Consider the following 16929-nt stretch of genomic DNA (forward strand, 5'->3'; position numbering starts at 1 on the left):
GGCCGAGGCAGAAGGATCACTTGAGGCCAGGACTTCAAAAGATGGAGAAAGATTGGGTCAAAGTTAATTGGATTATGATATGAAAGATATGAAACATGCTAAGAGAATAGATATCGAGTGTCTTCACAGCTGTTTCAAGTAATGCAGATATTAATTAGCTTGATGTAGCCATTTCACAGTGTGTATATATATTTTTAAAGCATGTTATACATGATAAATGTATATAATTTTATGTGTCATGTAAAAAAATATGAAAACGTGATTTTGAATGTAAGTCTTTTAAATCAACAGCCTATAATTTTCAGATATTTTATAGAGGCCTGTTTTTAACAAATACGTAACATGTTTATAATAAGCATCAGTTTATTTTGTGATGTTAACTGTGATGGTAGTGGCTTACAGGTAGCGTAGGTATTCAGTTTACTGTAAAAACTGACTGCTTTGAGGCATGTAAAGAGGCAGGAGTACCGGTGAAAATAGTGACAAATGTTCACCCTACGTAAAGCAACTGCGTAATGGCTAAACTAGACCAAATTAAGGTTTTTACGCTTTTCTCAAGAGACACAAAACAAATGTAATACTGACTTTTCTATTTCCTTCACTTAGGGAGTTCTAAACATCTTCTGTGTTTAGAGTTTATTTCATATCAAAATGTTCAAATGATACTTCAAAAATATCTTTTTCCCTTAGGATTTTGTTTCGTTGAATTTTCATTGAATGTATATACGTTTTTTGTTTGTTTGTTTTTTTGCTTTCCACTTATACATACAAATGGATTCACCTGATCGAATTCATTCTGAAGTTGAACAGTCTCTTTGTTTCCTTATTCTACTAGAAAAAGTGTCATGAATTAAAAATATTGTTAATACGTGAAAGTCTACCTTCAGGGTTTATTCAGAGGCTATCTGGATGTAGGCTAAGGGTCACCCTCAGGGTTCTGATATTGGTTCATGAACTCGGTAGTTGTGTACCTCTAGTGTCATATGAATAAAAATCTGGTAACGGGTCCTAATTTTATATTTATGTTATAGGTGATGTGCAACCATAGGTTTACACCAAGACAAATGAAGACCTGAAGCGAAGAATGTTATTGTTATGCTGGAAATTTGACTGATAACATTCTCTTAATAAAGTTTTCCAGTTTTCTGCAAAGAATCCTTGCAGAGTTTTGTTAACTTTGTTTCTGGATCTTTAATAGTCTTTAGAATTGTATCTTTTTTGAACGTTTAAATCCTGTGTTTGAGATGGTACATGGAGATAAAATGTTGGTACATTGATTTTCTATCATAGATAGATAGGAAGTTGGAAGCTTTCCTAGGGGGATGCCAACAGCTGCACAGATAGAAAAGGCCATGTGGGACCAGACATGTCCACCATGGGTTTTCCACCTCCCCTTTTTTAGCACATGCACAGTAATACGAAATGAGCAACATGGAGTAGCCCAGGCTGAGGACCCGCCTGCATAATAAAAGGGTGGGGGCTGCCAGAGATTCACACCCTATGCAGATGGTACACCTGGTCCTAACCAGTTGTTTGTACCTTATGTAGGTGATCAGATACTGGCTCCTCACTAGCTTATCTATAAAAACCCCTGCAGTTCACTGCAGGATGGCAACTGTTTTTCTCTAGGAACCCTCTCTGCAGTAGAAAGCTGTTCTCTTTGTTTCTCCTATTAACTTTCTGCTGTAAACCTCACTCTTGGTGTGCCCATGTCCTTGATTTCCTTGGCTGTGAGTCCAAGAACTCTGGGTGTTACCCCGGACAACGAGGGCACTTCATTACTAGCTGTGGGTCTGTGGTATATGGCTTTTATTACATTGAAGTATGTTCCTTGTTTCCCTGGTGTTTTGAGGGTTTGTATCATGATGACACACTGAGATTTATTAAATGCTTTTCAGCATCAGTTGAAATGATTATATGGTTTTTATCTATCATTCCATTGATATGATTTATCACATCCATTAATTTGCATATGTTAAACCATCCTTCCATCCCAGGGATATATCTCACTTGGTCAAGGTGATGATTCTTTCTGACGTATTGTTGAATTTGATTTGCTAGTATTGTGTTGAGGATTTCTGCATCATTATTCATCAGCGGTTTTGCCCTGTAGTTTTCTTTTTTTCATGTGTCTTTGTTTGGTTTTGGTGTCAGGGTAATACTGGCCTCATAGAATGAGTTTGGAACTATTCCCTCCTCCTCTAGTTTTCAAAGTAGTTTGAGTAGGATTGGTATTAGTCCTTCTTTAAACGTTGGGTGGATTTCAGTAGTGAAGCCATGAGGTCCAGGCGTTTCTTTTCTGGAAGACTTTTATTATGGCTTTGATCTTGTTGCTTTTTATTGGTCTGTTCAGGTTATGGATTTCTTCCTGGTTCAATCTTGGGAGGTTGTATGTATCTAGGAATTAGTCCATTTTTTTCTAGATTTTCCAATTTATAGGCATGGAGTTTCTCATAGGAGCCACTTATGATCCTGTGAATTTTGGCAGCATCAGTTTTGTAGCGCCTTGTTTTTCATTTGTTTTTCTTTTTTCTTTTCTGTTTTTTGTTTTGTTTTGTTTTGTATTGTTTTTTTCTGGGGACAGAGTCTCCTTTTGTCCTCATGCTGGAGTGTAATAGCAGAGTCTCAGCTCACTAGAACTTCCACCTCCAGGGTTCAAGCAATTCTCTTGCCTCAGCCACCCTAGTAGGTGGGATTACAGGCGCCTACCACCATGCCTGGTTAATTAATTTTATTTTTAGTAGAGATGGAGTTTGCCATATTGGCCAGGTTGGTCTTGAGGTCCGGGCCTCAAGTGATCCACCTGCCTCAGCCTCCCAAATCCTTTTTCATTTCGGATTTCATTCATTTGGGTTTCTCTCTTTTTTTCTTAGCTTGGCTAATGGTTTGTCCATTTGGATCAACTTACTAAAAAAACAACTTTTTGTGTTATTGATCTCTTGTGGGGTTTTTTTTCATTTCAATTTCATTTATTTCTGCCTGGATCTTCATTATTTCTTTTCTTCTAATTTTTGGTTTGGTTTGCTCTTTCTTTGCAGCTCTTTAAGATGCATCGTTAGATTGTTTATTTGAAGTTTTTACCTGTTTTGTTGTAGGCACTTATGGCTATAAACCTCTTTCTGAGTACTGCTTTTGCTCTATCCCATCGGTTTTGGTATATTGTGGAAATATGGAAATCGTCATTTGTTTCAATAAATTTTTAAATTTCCTTCTTAGTTTCTTCATTGACCCATTATTCATTCAGGATCCGATTATTCAGTTTTCATGTATTTGTATAGTTTCCAAAATTCCTCTTGTTACTAATTTCTAGTTTTATGCCACTGTGGTCTGACAAGATCCATGATATTATTTCAGGTTTTTTCTTTTTATTTTTTTTTAATGTTTTCAGGCCTAACGTATGGTCTTGTCCTTGAGGATGATCCATGTCCTGGGGAAAAGAAAGTGTGTTCTGTAGTAGTTGGATGAAAAACAAAAATGGCCATGATTAAATTATTTTGAATGTGAAGAACTAATATGAAGCAAATAACACAGTCGTTGTGTGGGATAGGTTAAAAGACTCGAGGAATTGAGGAGTTGCTTTGGTTTTTTTTTGATTGAGAGATTCTAAAGTAGAAAGATGGCTATTGTGATGGAGTTAACATGTGATACAAAAATAGTAACTGGTATCTCAAGAGGAATATTTTAGCACCTGATCAAATGATTCTGCAGTTCATCTGAAAGACCAACGTGTCAGAATTGATAGAAAAGGAGACATCAGTGAGGGAGGGCAAGCATTATTTCACATTTCAAATATCATTAAGCTACAGCAATTAAGATAGTGTAGTAGTGGTACAGGTATAAACAACTCCATGGAAGAAAATTAAAAGAAGAGAGTTACATACAAAATTGAGTGGGGATGTAGGTGATGATAAAAGAGCCATTTCAAAACAGTGGGTGAAACAGGGAATCAACTAAGGTTGAGTTCCTACACTTTAATGTTGTCCAGCTGGATCAATGATTTTGAACGTACAATAATGCAACCGAAAACTATGAATGTCTTATCGTATTGGAGTGGGTAACACCACTGCAAGCATGACAGCAAACTCGTGAAGGAGGCAAGAAAATGATTTCTGGAAGCGTATATAAAACAGGTATTAAAATACTTAAGATTTATTTCCGTAATGGTGAATTTTTCTGAAACACATTATTAGAGTAACCTGGGGCTCATATTCTCCAAAGCCACTGGAAGGGAAAGAAAGGTTGGGTGTGGGAAAAAGAAAAGTGCTTTGCAAGTTCATTTTCGATGTCAGGCGCGCTGGTGGTTTAGGTTCTCCACAGAGGCAGGAAAACTTCACTCACGAAAACTTCAGTCACGAGGCGAATGCCGCCCTCAGTGCGCATGCTGAACAGACCTGTTGCCGCGCATGTGTGGTGCTAGGCGTGTCTGTGGTTGCGCATGCGCCTTGCTGCCCACCTTCTGTCCAGGCAGAGCTCTGGAGGGAGAGGTTGTGGCTTCGTTCTTTCCGCCATCTTGATTCTTTCTCACTGACTGAGACTCAGCCGGTAGGTCCGCAGAGTGGTCTTCCTGGGAAATTAGTTGTGAGTGAATGTGTGGAGGATCCAGCTGGCTTTGGACGGGTCCTGCGGCACAGTCCGTGGCTTCTGAGGGAAAAAGGTCTCATCCAGCGCCACCCAGGTCGCGATGCCACCATGGGACTCGTCATCGTGGCTGGGCTGGGACGAGGGAGGAAGGTGGGCCGCAGAGGGGAGGGATCTCGTGAAGATGGGGCGAGTGCTGCGGGTGCTGTTAGAGGTGTCTGAGTCCCGGAAACTCCTGGAACCCTCTGAGACAGGACAGTTTCTAGACTCCTCGGTAGGGGCACGGGAAGGGACAGCGTGTTGGGTAAGGAAGGGGCCTGGGACCTGGGAACGCTGTGGGCTGGTGACTGCGGCCCTGAGGTCTGTAGAGTGCCTGGCAGAGGTGTCCCGTGAGGAGCATAACGTTCACTCTGTTTCACAATTTCTCACCTCCGCCGTGAACGTCATGGGAAGGAATGGGTGAGGCTGTGCTTTCCAGCAAGACTCGATTTGGGAGGGGTGTGGGGGTGAAATGGGCCTAGCAAATCGGAGTGGGCCGAAAGCAGTAGTCATTTCGGTTTCAATCCTCTGCCCGTTTTTTCCTAAATGTCTTCATGATGGAGAGTCTGATTGTGAAACCAAAACTCAGAAATGTCTTCTGTCTTTTGCTATGGCGTTAAGGTGATTTCTGTGCCTCTTCAACTGTGATACAAACAAATCTGTCCTTAGTTTGATTGGAAAGCGTGAGTATTTATCAGTGCTCTGTGAATTATTTTGAAAATATTTTCAAAATTAAGATAAATTCAAAATTTTCAAAGTACAAATCACCATTGTGCCATGGAATGTTCATGTATATAGCTAAGTTCTTACACACTTTTTCCAAATAACAGTATTCTGTTTTCAGTGGGAAATATGAGTGAGCATGTAAGAACAAGATCCCAGTCCTCAGAAAGAGGAAATGACCAAGAGTCTTCCCAGCCGGTTGAATCTGTGATTGTGAGTCCTTTAACATTTGATGTTTTCTATTAAGACAATTTATTTTACAAAATATATTTGAGCTAGTGTACATGCACTGGTCCAGGGGTTCCATGCTGATAAAAAACGATGATGGCATCTCATGAAGGAAAGTTTGGTTCAGGAATATTATATTCTGGTGTTAGCTGTATGGATATGGGTATTTCTCTCTCTCTCTCTCTCTCTCTCTCTCTCTCTCTCTCTCTCTTCTCTCTCCTCTCTCTCTCTCTCTCTGTGTGTGTGTATATATATATATATGTCTGTTGGAAGAATATCTTTAGATTTATGATTCGATGCACGTATGCGTTTTTGTATTTATATTATTGAGTTTTTATTCGCACACACACTTATACCCTTAGGTCCAGCAGCCCGTTGAGGAAATACGTCAAGAAGGGGAAGCACCAACTGAAAATCAGGGTATTGCACCTAGTGGGGAGATCGAAAATGAAGGAGCACCTGCTGTTCAAGGTGAAGGGAGAGTGGAGAATAATGCTTATGGGTGGTGGAAGTATATTTATGCATTATATTTTGTGACATACCAGTTACAGGACGCCAGAAAACATTAGGAAGGAGTCTTAAACATTTCCTGCTGCTGTGGGGAGGGGTGGGACAAGGACACACAAAAAGCCACAAAACTTTCCTACGATTTTAACAGAGACTTTTATTGATTGGATACTTCCATGGTTGTCGTAAGCCTGTGAGTGTTTTCCAGAGCTCCTGTATGGTTTGTTCAGCCATTTTCTGTTTCTTGTTTTGTTTTGTTTTTTATGTTTCTGTGGAATAACGGCTCCTGGTAGCTTCCTATTCTGCCATCTGCGGACATCTCATGCATTTTTTAAGAAACTTTTTAATACACATTTATTAATGCTTCCTCATGCCACGTGATTTACTAAGTGCTGGAAACATCAGTGCCAAACTGTAGCCTAAAGCTCATACCCTAGTCAGACTGACTCAAACAAATCAGTGATTTAATGTGATAAGAATAAGAACAAACGAGTACAAAAGGGAGAGGTAAGTTGTCTAGGGCCAGCCTTGGGAAAGGAAAGGGCGATGTTTGAACATCTCTGCTTTTCCTGTTTTCCTGGCAACAGACTCCTGAAATAATTAGCCTACAGGTTTTTATTTCATAATGATGAGGGAATACACATTACCATTTCCTCGTTCATAGTTCATGTTTTAATTTGTAAACTGATGACCTTTCTATCTTTTAAGGGCCTGACGTGGAAGCTTTTCAACAGGAACTGGCTCTGCTTAAGATAGAGGATGAGCCTGGAGATGGTCCTGATGTCAGGGAGGGGACTCTGCCCACTTTTGATCCCACTAAAGTGCTGGAAGCAGGTATGTTGTTTTATTAATATGCAAACTATAGGGTGTCTGTTTTCACAATATTATATTTTTTGTGGCACAGAGGTAAAATTACTGCTACTTTAATATCTTACTTCACGTCTAAAGATTCTTTGAAGGTAGTTCAGACCCCAGATGGCTGCCTTACACGCTATCAGAGATAGAGGGCCATGTGTGCTGGCTCATGCTTTTAATTCCAGCACTTTGGGAGGCCGAGGCAGAAGGATCACTTGAGGCCGGGACTTCAAAAGATGGAGAAAGATTGGGTCAAAGTTAATTGGATTATGATATGAAAGATATGAAACATGCTAAGAGAATGGATATCGAGTGTCTTCACAGCTGTTTCAAGTAATGCAGATATTAATTAGCTTGATGTAGCCATTTCACAGTGTGTATATATATTTTAAAGCATGTTATACATGATAAATGTATATAATTTTATGTGTCATGTAAAAAAATATGAAAACGTGAATTTTGAATGTAAGTCTTTTAATCAACAGCCTATAATTTTCAGATATTTTTATAGAGGCCTGTTTTTAACAAATACGTAACATGTTTATAATAAGCATCAGTTTATTTTGTGATGTTAACTGTGATGGTAGTGGCTTACAGGTAGCGTAGGTATTCAGTTTACTGTAAAAACTGAACTGCTTTGAGGCATGTAAAGAGGCAGGAGTACCGGTGAAAATAGTGACAAATGTTCACCCTACTTAAAGCAACTGCGTAATGGCTAAACTAGACCAAATTAAGGTTTTTACGCTTTTTCTCAAGAGACACAAAACAAGTGTAATACTGACTTTTCTATTTCCTTCACTTAGGGAGTTCTAAACATCTTCTGTGTTTAGAGTTTATTTCATATCAAAATGTTCAAATGATACTTCAAAAATATCTTTTTCCCTTAGGATTTTGTTTCGTTGAATTTTCATTGAATGTATATACGTTTTTTGTTTGTTTGTTTTTTTGCTTTCCACTTATACATACAAATGGATTCACCTGATCGAATTCATTCTGAAGTTGAACAGTCTCTTTGTTTCCTTATTCTACTAGAAAAAGTGTCATGAATTAAAAATATTGTTAATACGTGAAAGTCTACCTTCAGGGTTTATTCAGAGGCTATCTGGATGTAGGCTAAAGGGTCACCCTCAGGGTTCTGATATTGGTTCATGAACTCGGTAGTTGTGTACCTCTAGTGTCATATGAATAAAAATCTGGTAACGGGTCCTAATTTTATATTTATGTTATAGGTGATGTGCAACCATAGGTTTACACCAAGACAAATGAAGACCGAAGCGAAGAATGTTATTGTTATGCTGGAAATTTGACTGATAACATTCTCTTAATAAAGTTTTCCAGTTTTCTGCAAAGAATCCTTGCAGAGTTTTGTTAACTTTGTTTCTGGATCTTTAATAGTCTTTAGAATTGTATCTTTTTTGAACGTTTAAATCCTGTGTTTGAGATGGTACATGGAGATAAAATGTTGGTACATTGATTTTCTATCATAGATAGATAGGAAGTTGGAAGCTTTCCTAGGGGGATGCCAACAGCTGCACAGATAGAAAAGGCCATGTGGGACCAGGCATGTCCACCATGGGTTTTCCACCTCCCCTTTTTTAGCACATGCACAGTAATACGAAATGAGCAACATGGAGTAGCCCAGGCTGAGGACCCGCCTGCATAATAAAAGGGTGGGGGCTGCCAGAGATTCACACCCTATGCAGATGGTACACCTGGTCCTAACCAGTTGTTTGTACCTTATGTAGGTGATCAGATACTGGCTCCTCACTAGCTTATCTATAAAAACCCCTGCAGTTCACTGCAGGATGGCAACTGTTTTTCTCTAGGAACCCTCTCTGCAGTAGAAAGCTGTTCTCTTTGTTTCTCCTATTAACTTTCTGCTGTAAACCTCACTCTTGGTGTGCCCATGTCCTTGATTTCCTTGGCTGTGAGTCCAAGAACTCTGGGTGTTACCCCGGACAACGAGGCACTTCATTACTAGCTGTGGGTCTGTGGTATATGGCTTTTATTACATTGAAGTATGTTCCTTGTTTCCCTGGTGTTTTGAGGGTTTGTATCATGATGACACACTGAGATTTATTAAATGCTTTTCAGCATCAGTTGAAATGATTATATGGTTTTTATCTATCATTCCATTGATATGATTTATCACATCCATTAATTTGCATATGTTAAACCATCCTTCCATCCCAGGGATATATCTCACTTGGTCAAGGTGATGATTCTTTCTGACGTATTGTTGAATTTGATTTGCTAGTATTGTGTTGAGGATTTCTGCATCATTATTCATCAGCGGTTTTGCCCTGTAGTTTTCTTTTTTTCATGTGTCTTTGTTTGGTTTTGGTGTCAGGGTAATACTGGCCTCATAGAATGAGTTTGGAACTATTCCCTCCTCCTCTAGTTTTCAAAGTAGTTTGAGTAGGATTGGTATTAGTCCTTCTTTAAACGTTGGGTGGATTTCAGTAGTGAAGCCATGAGGTCCAGGCGTTTCTTTTCTGGAAGACTTTTATTATGGCTTTGATCTTGTTGCTTTTTATTGGTCTGTTCAGGTTATGGATTTCTTCCTGGTTCAATCTTGGGAGGTTGTATGTATCTAGGAATTAGTCCATTTTTTTCTAGATTTTCCAATTTATAGGCATGGAGTTTCTCATAGGAGCCACTTATGATCCTGTGAATTTTGGCAGCATCAGTTTTGTAGCGCCTTGTTTTTCATTTGTTTTTCTTTTTTTTTCTTTTTTCTTTTCTGTTTTTTGTTTTGTTTTGTTTTGTATTGTTTTTTTCTGGGACAGAGTCTCCTTTTGTCCTCATGCTGGAGTGTAATAGCAGAGTCTCAGCTCACTAGAACTTCCACCTCCAGGGTTCAAGCAATTCTCTTGCCTCAGCCACCCTAGTAGGTGGGATTACAGGCGCCTACCACCATGCCTGGTTAATTAATTTTATTTTTAGTAGAGATGGAGTTTGCCATATTGGCCAGGTTGGTCTTGAGGTCCGGGCCTCAAGTGATCCACCTGCCTCAGCCTCCCAAATCCTTTTTCATTTCGGATTTCATTCATTTGGGTTTCTCTCTTTTTTTCTTAGCTTGGCTAATGGTTTGTCCATTTGGATCAACTTACTAAAAAAACAACTTTTTGTGTTATTGATCTCTTGTGGGGTTTTTTTTCATTTCAATTTCATTTATTTCTGCCTGGATCTTCATTATTTCTTTTCTTCTAATTTTTGGTTTGGTTTGCTCTTTCTTTGCAGCTCTTTAAGATGCATCGTTAGATTGTTTATTTGAAGTTTTTACCTGTTTTGTTGTAGGCACTTATGGCTATAAACCTCTTTCTGAGTACTGCTTTTGCTCTATCCCATCGGTTTTGGTATATTGTGGAAATATGGAAATCGTCATTTGTTTCAATAAATTTTTAAATTTCCTTCTTAGTTTCTTCATTGACCCATTATTCATTCAGGATCCGATTATTCAGTTTTCATGTATTTGTATAGTTTCCAAAATTCCTCTTGTTACTAATTTCTAGTTTTATGCCACTGTGGTCTGACAAGATCCATGATATTATTTCAGGTTTTTTCTTTTTATTTTTTTTTAATGTTTTCAGGCCTAACGTATGGTCTTGTCCTTGAGGATGATCCATGTCCTGGGGAAAAGAAAGTGTGTTCTGTAGTAGTTGGATGAAAAACAAAAATGGCCATGATTAAATTATTTTGAATGTGAAGAACTAATATGAAGCAAATAACACAGTCGTTGTGTGGGATAGGTTAAAAGACTCGAGGAATTGAGGAGTTGCTTTGGTTTTTTTTGATTGAGAGATTCTAAAGTAGAAAGATGGCTATTGTGATGGAGTTAACATGTGATACAAAAATAGTAACTGGTATCTCAAGAGGAATATTTTAGCACCTGATCAAATGATTCTGCAGTTCATCTGAAAGACCAACGTGTCAGAATTGATAGAAAAGGAGACATCAGTGAGGGAGGGCAAGCATTATTTCACATTTCAAATATCATTAAGCTACAGCAATTAAGATAGTGTAGTAGTGGTACAGGTATAAACAACTCCATGGAAGAAAATTAAAAGAAGAGAGTTACATACAAAATTGAGTGGGGATGTAGGTGATGATAAAAGAGCCATTTCAAAACAGTGGGTGAAACAGGGAATCAACTAAGGTTGAGTTCCTACCACTTTAATGTTGTCCAGCTGGATCAATGATTTTGAACGTACAATAATGCAACCGAAAACTATGAATGTCTTATCGTATTGGAGTGGGTAACACCACTGCAAGCATGACAGCAAACTCGTGAAGGAGGCAAGAAAATGATTTCTGGAAGCGTATATAAAACAGGTATTAAAATACTTAAGATTTATTTCCGTAATGGTGAATTTTTCTGAAACACATTATTAGAGTAACCTGGGGCTCATATTCTCCAAAGCCACTGGAAGGGAAAGAAAGGTTGGGTGTGGGAAAAAGAAAAGTGCTTTGCAAGTTCATTTTCGATGTCAGGCGCGCTGGTGGTTTAGGTTCTCCACAGAGGCAGGAAAACTTCACTCACGAAAACTTCAGTCACGAGGCGAATGCCGCCCTCAGTGCGCATGCTGAACAGACCTGTTGCCGCGCATGTGTGGTGCTAGGCGTGTCTGTGGTTGCGCATGCGCCTCGCTGCCCACCTTCTGTCCAGGCAGAGCTCTGGAGGGAGAGGTTGTGGCTTCGTTCTTTCCGCCATCTTGATTCTTTCTCACTGACTGAGACTCAGCCGGTAGGTCCGCAGAGTGGTCTTCCTGGGAAATTAGTTGTGAGTGAATGTGTGGAGGATCCAGCTGGCTTTGGACGGGTCCTGCGGCACAGTCCGTGGCTTCTGAGGGAAAAAGGTCTCATCCAGCGCCACCCAGGTCGCGATGCCACCATGGGACTCGTCATCGTGGCTGGGCTGGGACGAGGGAGGAAGGTGGGCCGCAGAGGGGAGGGATCTCGTGAAGATGGGGCGAGTGCTGCGGGTGCTGTTAGAGGTGTCTGAGTCCCGGAAACTCCTGGAACCCTCTGAGACAGGACAGTTTCTAGACTCCTCGGTAGGGGCACGGGAAGGGACAGCGTGTTGGGTAAGGAAGGGGCCTGGGACCTGGGAACGCTGTGGGCTGGTGACTGCGGCCCTGAGGTCTGTAGAGTGCCTGGCAGAGGTGTCCCGTGAGGAGCATAACGTTCACTCTGTTTCACAATTTCTCACCTCCGCCGTGAACGTCATGGGAAGGAATGGGTGAGGCTGTGCTTTCCAGCAAGACTCGATTTTGGGAGGGGTGTGGGGGTGAAATGGGCCTAGCAAATCGGAGTGGGCCGAAAGCAGTAGTCATTTCGGTTTCAATCCTCTGCCCGTTTTTTCCTAAATGTCTTCATGATGGAGAGTCTGATTGTGAAACCAAAACTCAGAAATGTCTTCTGTCTTTTGCTATGGCGTTAAGGTGATTTCTGTGCCTCTTCAACTGTGATACAAACAAATCTGTCCTTAGTTTGATTGGAAAGCGTGAGTATTTATCAGTGCTCTGTGAATTATTTTGAAAATATTTTCAAAATTAAGATAAATTCAAAATTTTCAAAGTACAAATCACCATTGTGCCATGGAATGTTCATGTATATAGCTAAGTTCTTACACACTTTTTCCAAATAACAGTATTCTGTTTTCAGTGGGAAATATGAGTGAGCATGTAAGAACAAGATCCCAGTCCTCAGAAAGAGGAAATGACCAAGAGTCTTCCCAGCCGGTTGAATCTGTGATTGTGAGTCCTTTAACATTTGATGTTTTCTATTAAGACAATTTATTTTACAAAATATATTTGAGCTAGTGTACATGCACTGGTCCAGGGGTTCCATGCTGATAAAAAACGATGATGGCATCTCATGAAGGAAAGTTTGGTTCAGGAATATTATATTCTGGTGTTAGCTGTATGGATATGGGTATTTCTCTCTCTCTCTCTCTCTCTCTCTCTCTCTTCTCTCTCCTCTCTCTCTCTCTCTCTGTGTGTGTGTATATATATATATATGTCTGTTGGAAGAATATTTTTAGATTTATGATTCGATGCACGTATGCGTTTTTGTATTTATATTATTGAGTTTTTATTCGCACACACACTTATACCCTTAGGTCCAGCAGCCCGTTGAGGAAATACGTCAAGAAGGGGAAGCACCAACTGAAAATCAGGGTATTGCACCTAGTGGGGAGATCGAAAATGAAGGAGCACCTGCTGTTCAAGGTGAAGGGAGAGTGGAGAATAATGCTTATGGGTGGTGGAAGTATATTTATGCATTATATTTTGTGACATACCAGTTACAGGACGCCAGAAAACATTAGGAAGGAGTCTTAAACATTTCCTGCTGCTGTGGGGAGGGGTGGGACAAGGACACACAAAAAGCCACAAAACTTTCCTACGATTTTAACAGAGACTTTTTATTGATTGGATACTTCCATGGTTGTCGTAAGCCTGTGAGTGTTTTCCAGAGCTCCTGTATGGTTTGTTCAGCCATTTTCTGTTTCTTGTTTTGTTTTGTTTTTTATGTTTCTGTGGAATAACGGCTCCTGGTAGCTTCCTATTCTGCCATCTGCGGACATCTCATGCATTTTTTAAGAAACTTTTTAATACACATTTATTAATGCTTCCTCATGCCACGTGATTTACTAAGTGCTGGAAACATCAGTGCCAAACTGTAGCCTAAAGCTCATACCCTAGTCAGACTGACTCAAACAAATCAGTGATTTAATGTGATAAGAATAAGAACAAACGAGTACAAAAGGGAGAGGTAAGTTGTCTAGGGCCAGCCTTGGGAAAGGAAAGGGCGATGTTTGAACATCTCTGCTTTTCCTGTTTTCCTGGCAACAGACTCCTGAAATAATTAGCCTACAGGTTTTTATTTCATAATGATGAGGGAATACACATTACCATTTCCTCGTTCATAGTTCATGTTTTAATTTGTAAACTGATGACCTTTCTATCTTTTAAGGGCCTGACGTGGAAGCTTTTCAACAGGAACTGGCTCTGCTTAAGATAGAGGATGAGCCTGGAGATGGTCCTGATGTCAGGGAGGGGACTCTGCCCACTTTTGATCCCACTAAAGTGCTGGAAGCAGGTATGTTGTTTTATTAATATGCAAACTATAGGGTGTCTGTTTTCACAATATTATATTTTTTGTGGCACAGAGGTAAAATTACTGCTACTTTAATATCTTACTTCACGTCTAAAGATTCTTTGAAGGTAGTTCAGACCCCAGATGGCTGCCTTACACGCTATCAGAGATAGAGGGCCATGTGTGCTGGCTCATGCTTTTAATTCCAGCACTTTGGGAGGCCGAGGCAGAAGGATCACTTGAGGCCGGGACTTCAAAAGATGGAGAAAGATTGGGTCAAAGTTAATTGGATTATGATATGAAAGATATGAAACATGCTAAGAGAATGGATATCGAGTGTCTTCACAGCTGTTTCAAGTAATGCAGATATTAATTAGCTTGATGTAGCCATTTCACAGTGTGTATATATATTTTAAAGCATGTTATACATGATAAATGTATATAATTTTATGTGTCATGTAAAAAAATATGAAAACGTGAATTTTGAATGTAAGTCTTTTAATCAACAGCCTATAATTTTCAGATATTTTTATAGAGGCCTGTTTTTAACAAATACGTAACATGTTTATAATAAGCATCAGTTTATTTTGTGATGTTAACTGTGATGGTAGTGGCTTACAGGTAGCGTAGGTATTCAGTTTACTGTAAAAACTGAACTGCTTTGAGGCATGTAAAGAGGCAGGAGTACCGGTGAAAATAGTGACAAATGTTCACCCTACTTAAAGCAACTGCGTAATGGCTAAACTAGACCAAATTAAGGTTTTTACGCTTTTTCTCAAGAGACACAAAACAAGTGTAATACTGACTTTTCTATTTCCTTCACTTAGGGAGTTCTAAACATCTTCTGTGTTTAGAGTTTATTTCATATCAAAATGTTCAAATGATACTTCAAAAATATCTTTTTCCCTTAGGATTTTGTTTCGTTGAATTTTCATTGAATGTATATACGTTTTTTGTTTGTTTGTTTTTTTGCTTTCCACTTATACATACAAATGGATTCACCTGATCGAATTCATTCTGAAGTTGAACAGTCTCTTTGTTTCCTTATTCTACTAGAAAAAGTGTCATGAATTAAAAATATTGTTAATACGTGAAAGTCTACCTTCAGGGTTTATTCAGAGGCTATCTGGATGTAGGCTAAAGGGTCACCCTCAGGGTTCTGATATTGGTTCATGAACTCGGTAGTTGTGTACCTCTAGTGTCATATGAATAAAAATCTGGTAACGGGTCCTAATTTTATATTTATGTTATAGGTGATGCGCAACCATAGGTTTACACCAAGACAAATGAAGACTGAAGCGAAGAATGTTATTGTTATGCTGGAAATTTGACTGATAACATTCTCTTAATAAAGTTTTCCAGTTTTCTGCAAAGAATCCTTGCAGAGTTTTGTTAACTTTGTTTCTGGATCTTTAATAGTCTTTAGAATTGTATCTTTTTTGAACGTTTAAATCCTGTGTTTGAGATGGTACATGGAGATAAAATGTTGGTACATTGATTTTCTATCATAGATAGATAGGAAGCTGGAAGCTTTCCTAGGGGGATGCCAACAGCTGCACAGATAGAAAAGGCCATGTGGGACCAGGCATGTCCACCATGGGTTTTCCACCTCCCCTTTTTTAGCACATGCACAGTAATACGAAATGAGCAACATGGAGTAGCCCAGGCTGAGGACCCGCCTGCATAATAAAAGGGTGGGGGCTGCCAGAGATTCACACCCTATGCAGATGGTACACCTGGTCCTAACCAGTTGTTTGTACCTTATGTAGGTGATCAGATACTGGCTCCTCACTAGCTTATCTATAAAAACCCCTGCAGTTCACTGCAGGATGGCAACTGTTTTTCTCTAGGAACCCTCTCTGCAGTAGAAAGGTGTTCTCTTTGATTCTCCCATTAACTTTCTACTGTAAACCTCACTCTTGGTGTGCCCATGTCCTTGATTTCCTTGGCTGTGAGTCCAAGAACTCTGGGTGTTACCCCGGACAACGAGGCACTTCATTACTAGCTGTGGGTCTGTGGTATATGGCTTTTATTACATTGAAGTATGTTCCTTGTTTCCCTGGTGTTTTGAGGATTTGTATCATGATGACACACTGAGATTTATTAAATGCTTTTCAGCATCAGTTGAAATGATTGTATGGTTTTTATCTATCATTGTATTGATATAATTTATCACATAATTTGCATATGTTAAACCATCCTTTGATCCCAGGGATAAATCTCATTTGGTCATGATGATGATTCTTTCTAACCTATTGTTTAATGTGATTTGCTAGTATTCTGTTGAGGATTTCTGCATCAATATTCATCAGCCGTTTTGCCCTGTAGTTTTCTTTTTCTCATGTGTCTTTGTCTGGTTTTGGTGTCAGGGTAATACTGGCCTGATAGTATGAGTTTGGAACTCTTCCCTGCTCCTCTACTTTTCAAAATAATTTGAGTTGGATTGGTATTAGTCCTTTTTTTTTTTATTTATTTTTATTATACTTTAAGTTCTAGGGTACATGTGCATAACGTGCAGGTTTGTTACATATGTATATTTGTGCCATGTTGGTGTGCTGCACCCATCAGCATGTCAGCACCCATAAATTCATCATTTATATCATCTATAACTCCCCAGTGCAAGCCCTCCCCCCTCCCCCCTCCCCATGATAGGCCCCAGTGCGTGATGTTCCCCTTCCCGAATCCAAGTGATCTCATTGTTCAGTTCCCACCTATGAGTGAGAACATGCGGTGTTTGGTTTTCTCTTCCTGTGATAGTTTGCTAAGAATGATGGTTTCCAGCTGCATCCATGTCCCTACAAAGGACGCAAACTCATCCTTTTTATGGCTGCATAGTATTCCATGGTGTATATGTGCCACATTTTCTTAATCCAGTCTGTCACAGATGGACATTTGGGT

At 39.5% G+C, this 16929-nt stretch overlaps 2 protein-coding genes across 2 annotated transcripts; both read left to right on the plus strand.

Annotated features, from left to right (window-relative positions):
* Window positions 1-4709: 4709 nt before the first annotated feature.
* LOC115898770 (putative G antigen family E member 3) lies at window positions 4710-8244 on the plus strand. The gene is made up of 5 exons (XM_030934701.1): window positions 4710-4731; window positions 5462-5553; window positions 5931-6039; window positions 6784-6909; window positions 8160-8244. The coding sequence occupies exons 2-5, from the start codon at window positions 5470-5472 to the stop codon at window positions 8174-8176; spliced, it is 336 nt and encodes a 111-aa protein (XP_030790561.1). The 5' UTR covers window positions 4710-4731; window positions 5462-5469; the 3' UTR covers window positions 8177-8244.
* Window positions 8245-11602: 3358 nt separating this feature from the next.
* LOC115898702 (putative G antigen family E member 3) lies at window positions 11603-15398 on the plus strand. Its single transcript, XM_030934263.1, has 5 exons — window positions 11603-11677; window positions 12598-12689; window positions 13055-13163; window positions 13909-14034; window positions 15285-15398. The coding sequence occupies exons 2-5, from the start codon at window positions 12606-12608 to the stop codon at window positions 15299-15301; spliced, it is 336 nt and encodes a 111-aa protein (XP_030790123.1). The 5' UTR covers window positions 11603-11677; window positions 12598-12605; the 3' UTR covers window positions 15302-15398.
* The last annotated feature ends 1531 nt before the right edge of the window (window positions 15399-16929 follow it).

This window comes from Rhinopithecus roxellana, chromosome 7, assembly GCF_007565055.1.
Source record: "Rhinopithecus roxellana isolate Shanxi Qingling chromosome 7, ASM756505v1, whole genome shotgun sequence".
NCBI lineage: Eukaryota > Metazoa > Chordata > Mammalia > Primates > Cercopithecidae > Rhinopithecus > Rhinopithecus roxellana.